We start from the raw sequence: 7,193 nt of genomic DNA, 5'->3' as shown, positions 1-7,193 counted from the left end.
CCCGGATCTGGGGGTCTGGAGGTCCCCGGGCCTGGGGGTCCCCGGGTCTGAGGGCCTGGGGGTCCCCGGGTCTGGGGGTCCGGGGGTCTGAGGGTCTGGGGGTCCCCGGGTCTGGAGGTCTGGAGGTCCCTGGGTCTGGGGGTCCCTGGGTCTGGGGGTCCCCGGGTCTGGGGGTCCCTGGGTCTGGAGGTCTGGAGGTCCCCGGGTCTGGGGGTCCCCAGGTCTGGGGTTCCCTGGGTCCGGGGGTCTGAGGGTCTGGGGGTCCCCGGGTCTGAGGGTCCCTGGGTCTGGAGGTCTGGGGGTCCCTGGGTCTGGGGGTCCCTGGGTCTGGGGGTCCCTGGGTCTGGGGGCCTGGGGTACCCGGGTCTGGGGGTCTGGAGGTCCCCAGGTCTGGGGGTCCCCAGGTCTGAGGGTCCCCGGGCCTGGGGGTCTCCGGGTCTGAGGGCCTGGGCGTCCCTGGGTCTGGGGTCTGGGGGTGTGAGGGTCTGGGGGTCCCCGGGTCTGGAGGTCTGGGTGTCTGGGGGTCCCCGGGTCTGGGCGTCCCCGGGTCTGGGGGTCTGGGGGTCCCTGGGTCTGGGGGTCTGAGGGTCCCCGGGTCTGGGGGTCCCGGGCTCTGGGGCCGGGCCGCGGTGTGAGGGGTCGGTGCTGCGGGTTCAGGTGGACCGAGTACGTGCCGCTGGGCAGGAGGGTGCCGGGCACCCGCTTCATCGCCTTCAAGGTGCCCCTGAAGAAGGTGGGTGTCCCCCCGGGGCTGGGCCCGGGGCGGGAGGGAGGGACCCCCCGGAGGGGGCGGGAAGCGCTGGGGGAGCGGGCAGGGGGCGGGAGGGGATTGCCAGGGGAGCCCTGGGAATGGTGCTGGGGAGGGGTGGGAGCAGTGGGGGCTGGTCCCACCGGCCAGGCACTGCGGGTCATGGAATCATGGGATGGTTTGGGTGGGAAGGGACCTCAAAGATCATTAGATCCACCCCCCTGCATGGGCAGGGGCACCTCCCACCAGCCCAGGCTGCTCCAAGCCCCATCCAACCTGCCCTTCAACACTGCCAGGGATGGGGCAGCCACAGCTTCCCTGGGCAACCTGGGCCAGGCTCTCACCACCCTCACAGCCAAGAATTCCCTCTTCATCTCCAACCTCCATCTTCCTCTCCCACTTTTCATCCATCTCCGTCATCCCATCCCTCCCTGCCCTTGTCCCAAGTCCCTCCCCAGCTTTCCTGGAGCCCCTTCAGGCCCTGGAAGGTGCTCAGGTCTCTGCAGGAGGTCCTGCCTTGTGTGCTGGGGTCAGCTCTGCTCTGGGCTGGTTTGAGCACAGTTGTACCCAGAACAGACCCTGTGGATCACGTCTTGACGGGGGCTGCAGATCTCATGGTGGGGAGCAGTGCAGTTTGCTCACCTCCTTTGGGTCTGAGGGCCTGTTTTAGAGCTTTCACCAAACAAACCCCTCAATTCCTGGGTCTCTGTGTCACACTGCACTGTTTTGCCAGGATGACAAGTCTTCAGTGACTCCTGGAAACCTTCAGCTAAACAGCCCAAGTAACTCTGGACTGTTCAGCTGAGGGTTTCCAGGATTCACTGAAGCAAGGTCTGGAGCACAAACCTCTTCCCACCCCTCCCAGTGCACCCAGGTTTATTCTCTGGCCCCCAAACATTATTTCCCTGCAGAGCTTTGAAAAGAACCTTCATCCAGAGGAGAGGTTTTCACCTCGTGATCTCATTAAGAAAATTAGGGAGCAGAAGGAGGAGCTGGGGCTGATCATCGACCTGACCTACACCACACGCTACTACGGGCCAGAGGTCAGTCCTGGGGGGCAAACCAAGCTCTGGGGGAGCCTGATGCTGCCACTTGGAAGGTGTTTCTGACAAGAGGAGAATTTAGAGAGGGTGAGGAGAGTTCTGGCAGGGGGGGAGGGGTTGAAATTGGACCCTCTGGCAAAGGGAAGATCCTTCAGGATGGAGTCTTGGTCATTGATCAAGTGTAGTCGGGTCTTCAGGCTGGATCCTCTTGGTACCAACCTGCACAAGTTGTCGTGGAATCATGGGATGGTTTGGGATGGAAGGGACCTGAAAGATCATCCAGATCCACCCCCTGCATGGGCAGGGACACCTCCCACCAGCCCAGGCTGCTCCAAGCCCCATCCAACCTGCCCTTCAACACTGCCAGGGATGGGGCAGCCACAGCTTCCCTGGGCAACCTGGGCCAGGCTCTCACCACCCTCACAGCCAAGAATTCCCTCCTCATCTCCAACCTCCATCTCCCTCTCCCAGTTTTCATCCATCCCCCTCATCCCATCCCTCCCTGCCCTTGTCCCAAGCCCCTCCCCAGCTTTCCTGGAGCCCCTTCAGGCACTGGAAGGTGCTCTAAGGTCTCCCTGGAGCCTTCTCTTCTCCAGGCTGAACACCCCAACTCTCCCAGCCTGGCTCCAGTTTTGGGATGTCCCAATTTTTTTATAGTGAAGAGCTTTGGTTGTGGTTTGAAACATGAAGATAATGGCTTGGAGAAGGTGTTCCATGAGCTTTGTCTTTCCCAGGGAGGAAGGAGCAAAGGCACAAGGGATAAAAATGCCACCAGGTGCTCTGGAATCTTCGTTCTGTGTCATAGGAAAGAAGCAAAGGGGGTGAAGGAGAAGTTCTCTTGCCTAAAACTGAAGTTGCTCTGTTTAGTTTAGTTGAGGAGCTCATCTGCTTCTGGCTTGTGGTGTCTGGTTCTCTAATTGCTGCAAATCCTTGTGATTTTCCTGGAAATCATGGCATTTTTCTTGTAGGAGCTCCCAGACACCCTGTGCTACTCCAAGATCCTGACCATGGGACGTGAGGTCCCCAGCAGCCAAACCTTCTCCCAGTTCAAGTGTGTGGTGAAGAAGTTCTTGAGAGACAACAAAGACAATGGTAAGTGTGGACTTCCCTGGCCTTGCTGGTGGTGGGAATTGCTCTTCCTGGCCTGGGAGGACTGCAGAGAGGTTGTCCAAGCAACCAGGGATCAGAGCGAAATCCCAGATGAAATTATATCTTGTAGGGATGCAAAGTAGAAGAAAAAGCTTCTGTGGGTGTGTTTGGGGAAAAAAAAGACAACCAAGGAAAATGTGGGACCTCTCCTGAAGGGAACAAGGGACCCAGCTGTACAGGAGGTTGAGCAGGCTGAGGTTCTCAAGGACTTCTTTGCATCAGTCTTCACTGGGAAGTGCTCCAGCCTCATCCCAAGAGGCCACAGCAGGTGAAAGCAGGGACTGGGAGAATGAAGCAGCTCCCACTGTAGAACAGGTTCATGAGCATCTAAAGAACTGGAAGGTGTACAAGTCTGTAGGAGCTGATGGGTTCATCCACAGGTCCTAAGGGAGCCTGTGTCCATCATTCTTGAGAGGCCATGGTGGTCTTGGGAGGTTCATGCTGCTTGGAAACAAGGTCACACAACCTCTGTTTCTAAAAAGTGGGAAGAGGAAAACTTGGGGAGCTCCAGACCAGTCAGTCTGACCTCTGTGCTCTGCAAGACTTTGGACAAGGGCAGGGAGGGATGGGATGAGGGGGATGGATGAAAACTGGCAGAGGGAGATGGAGGTTGGAGATGAGGAGGGAATTCTTGGCTGTGAGGGTGGGGAGACCCTGGCCCAGGCTGCCCAGGGAAGCTGTGGCTGCCCCATCCCTGGCAGTGTTGAAGGGCAGGTTGGATGGGGCTTGGAGCAGCCTGGGCTGGTGGGAGGTGTCCCTGCCCATGCAGGGGGTTGGGACTGGGTGATCTTTAAGGTCCCTTCCCACCCAAACCAGTCCATGATTCATGCTGGATCTCTGATAATTTACTAATGAGTTGAGCTTTAATTGTGTTTGAGGCTGTCAATAGTGGTCCCTGTGGGCAGTGGTGGGAGCAGCAAGGTCTTAGTGCTCAGGAAACCTGTGATGGCTTCTCCTGGAGCTTGTAATCCATCTGTGTGACCGTGCAGATGAGCTCATTGAACTAAATGATCTAATGAGCTGCCTTGGTGGTGCTAATTAGTCAAAACCATGGTGATGTTGGGTGGCTGTTTCTGTTGCTTCACTCGGGTGTCACTGCTGGGGGGTGAGAGCAAAGGGGCTGGTTCTGGAGGAAGAACAATTAAAAAGACCCTGATAATTGTGTGTTACAGATAAACTCATCGGGGTTCACTGCACACATGGCTTGAACAGGACTGGTTACCTGGTGTGCAGGTGAGTTGGAATGGTTTGGGTTGGAAGTTCCTCCAGGGATGGGGACTCCCCCCCTGCCCTGGGCAGCCTGGGCCAGAGCCTGACAACCCTTTCCATGGAGAAACTGTTCCCAAGATCCAACCTGAACCTCCCCTGGGCAACCTGAGGCCGTTTCCTCTGGTCCCATCACTTGTTCCTGGGGAGCAGAGCCCGACCCCCCTGGCTCCAACCTCCTCTCAGGCAGCTGCAGAGCAGAAGGTCTCCCCTCAGCCTCCTTTGCTCCAGGCTGGACACCCCCAGCTCCCTCAGCTGCTCCTCACAAGTTCTCCAGACCCTTCTCCTTGTTCTCCAGACCCTTCTCCTTCCCCACCCTGTGCTCCAGGCCCTTGTGAGGAGACACTTTTGATCCCCCATCTCACCAAGTTCCTTTCTGACATGTAACCAGGAGCTCTACAAAAATTCCTCAGTTACTCTTCCTTTTTGATTCATCACTGACCTGTCAACATTTCCATATTGAATTTCTTTTTTTATTGATGATTTAATTTAATTAATTAGAGCTTTCTCCCTGATCTCCTCAGGTACCTGATTGATGTTGAGGGCATGGAGCCCAACACAGCCATCGAGTGTACGTGTGAGAACCTTCTTGTTCAGATCCAAAATGTTCCTCTTGGGCTTGTGTTTTTAGATGGTCAGAAGGTCTGGGCTGCTCCAGGGAGGTAACTGGGTTGTAGCTCCATGTGTTCTCCTGCAGTGTGGAACAGGAGCTGGAGCAGAGGAGGCCCTGGAGGCTCTTTGAGGGGATTGGAAGGAAGGGATTTAAGTTTATGATCCAGCTGAGGGGGCAAATCTGAGGGGCACTGAGGAGCTCCTCCTCCTGTCTGGGCTGCTCACAGGCTGTGGTATGAAGGGTGATAATCCTGAGTGGAATCACAGAATCATTGAGGCTGGAAAACCCTGTGAGCTCATCAGGTCCAGCCTGTGACCTGTCACCACATCCCCAGACCATGGCACTCAGTGCCACATCCAGCCTTCCTGTAAGCATATCCAGGGAAGGTGCCTCCACCACTTCCCTGGGAAGTCCATCCCACTGTCTGATCACCCTGTGGAGGTGTTGGTTCAATTAAATTCATGAAATGAAATGACTTAAAAAGGGGTTCACACTCTTGGAAGGGTCCAGGTGCTCTGTGGACAGGGTGTTGTTCTGATCCAGCCCTGTCTCTCTCTAGTGTTCAACAGAGCTCGAGGACATCCCATAGAGAGAACCAACTACATCCAGGACCTCCAGATGAGATCTGTGAAAAAGTAAGTGTGTGACCTCAGGGAGACCTCCCATCCAGCAGCAGCCCCTGAACGTGGGCAGGAAGGGGGCAGGATGGGCAAGGAGGAAGGTGGATGTTGGAAAACCTGGATGTAAAGCTCTGCACAGCCCTCCTGCCCCCTCGTGGGTTTTTTTTTTTGGGATGGGGGGTTTGGTTTTTTAGGTGTGAAGAGCTGTTGAGGTCACAGGCATCACTGACCTTCAGGATTCTTTTTTAGGAGCTGTGGAATAAATAAATTGGGCTCAGGCCCCTTCAGGGAAAAAGCTGGTGCTGCTGTGAGCTCTCAAAGGCAGGTGGTGAAACATCATTTCCAGCGTGTGGAGCAGCCCCCCATGGTGCTGCAGAGGTAGGTTCCTGCTTCCTGATCCCACCCCCAGGGGGGTTCCTGCTCCCTGTCCCTGTCCTCACCCTGCAGCTGAGGAGGGGGAGCAAAGAGTGAAACTTCAACTTGGAATTTTAGAAGCCACAACTTAGAGAAGAGTGGGGAAGAGCAGCTGGAAGGTGCCCATGGGACCTGGGGGTGCTGGTCACAGCAGCTGAGCATGAGCCAGTGTGTGCCCAGGTGGCCAAGAAGGCCACCAGCACCCTGGCTTGTGTCATCAGTAGTGTGGCCAGCAGGAGCAGGGCAGGATTGTCCCCTGTGCTGGGCACTGGTGAGGGGGCACCTTGGATCCTGGGGTCAGTTTTGGGTGAGAGAAGAGACATTGAGGGGCTGGAGCATGTCCAGAGAAGGGCAATGGAGCTGGGGAAGGGGCTGGAGCACAAGGAGAAGGGTCTGGAGAACTTGTGAGGAGCAGCTGAGGGAGCTGGGGGTGTCCAGCCTGGAGAGGAGGAGGCTGAGGGGAGACCTTCTGCTCTGCAACTGCCTGAGAGGAGGTTGGAGCCAGGGGGGGTCGGGCTCTGCTCCCCAGGAACAAGGGATGGGACAAGAAGTAAAGGTTCTGGGGAGACCTGAGAGCACCTTCCAGTGCCTGAAGGGGCTCCAGGAAAGCTGGGGAGGGACTTGGGACAAGGGCAGGGAGGGATGGGATGAGGGGGATGGATGAAAAGTGGGAGAGGGAGATGGAGGTTGGAGATGAGGAGGGAATTCTTGGCTGTGAGGGTGGTGAGAGCCTGGCCCAGGTTGCCCAGGGAAGCTGTGGCTGCCCCATCCCTGGCAGTGTTGAAGGGCAGGTTGGATGGGGCTTGGAGCAGCCTGGGCTGGTGGGAGGTGTCCCTGCCCATGCAGGGGGTTGGATCTGGCTGATCCTTTGGTCCCTCCAACCCAGCCCAGTCAGGATTCCAGGCCCCGTGGCGCTGACTCCAGCCTCTCCCCGCAGCCCCCGCCCCGCCCCGCAGCGCCGCAGACGCAGCTCCAAGCGCCGGGACCAGCCCCGGGAGCCGCCGCCGGAGCCGGGGCCGCCGGAGCCGCGGGGTTTGGCCGCCAGGAACTCTCGGGTCTCCTCCCCCCCGGGGCGGCCCCACGGACTCAGCTCCCCCCGCGCCGGGAAGCGCCGGCGCCGCCGCACGAACCGCCCTGTCGCGACAGAGTGAGCGGGCGGGGGGGGGGGGGCGGGGGGAGGCCCGGCGGGAGCGGGACCCGCCGCTCCCCTCATTTCTCCTCCTGCCTCCCCGCTCTGGGCGCCCCGGCCGCCCTCACGGACAGACCCGGCCCTCCCGCCGGGGGTCGCGGGGAATAAACGCGGGGCCGGGACCCCGCGGCTCCCGCCCCAACGGCTCCTC

The 7,193-nt window shown here is 58.6% G+C and overlaps 1 protein-coding gene across 1 annotated transcript in view; it reads left to right on the top strand.

Moving 5' to 3' along the window:
- Positions 1-7,193, top strand: part of DUSP11 (dual specificity phosphatase 11) — a 7,744-nt gene extending 551 nt beyond the window's left edge. Inside the window, exons 2-9 of the mRNA XM_051640758.1 lie at positions 587-733; positions 1,660-1,791; positions 2,760-2,883; positions 4,113-4,173; positions 4,731-4,777; positions 5,379-5,454; positions 5,689-5,817; positions 6,791-7,193. Coding sequence (XP_051496718.1) covers positions 587-733; positions 1,660-1,791; positions 2,760-2,883; positions 4,113-4,173; positions 4,731-4,777; positions 5,379-5,454; positions 5,689-5,817; positions 6,791-7,004 — 930 coding nt within the window. The 3' untranslated portion in view covers positions 7,005-7,193. The remainder of the gene's footprint in view (positions 1-586; positions 734-1,659; positions 1,792-2,759; positions 2,884-4,112; positions 4,174-4,730; positions 4,778-5,378; positions 5,455-5,688; positions 5,818-6,790) is intronic.

This window comes from Apus apus, chromosome 26, assembly GCF_020740795.1.
Source record: "Apus apus isolate bApuApu2 chromosome 26, bApuApu2.pri.cur, whole genome shotgun sequence".
Classification (NCBI taxonomy): Eukaryota; Metazoa; Chordata; class Aves; order Apodiformes; family Apodidae; genus Apus; species Apus apus.
Note: the sequence above shows the minus strand (reverse complement) of the source record. Positions and strands in the feature narration are given on the sequence as shown.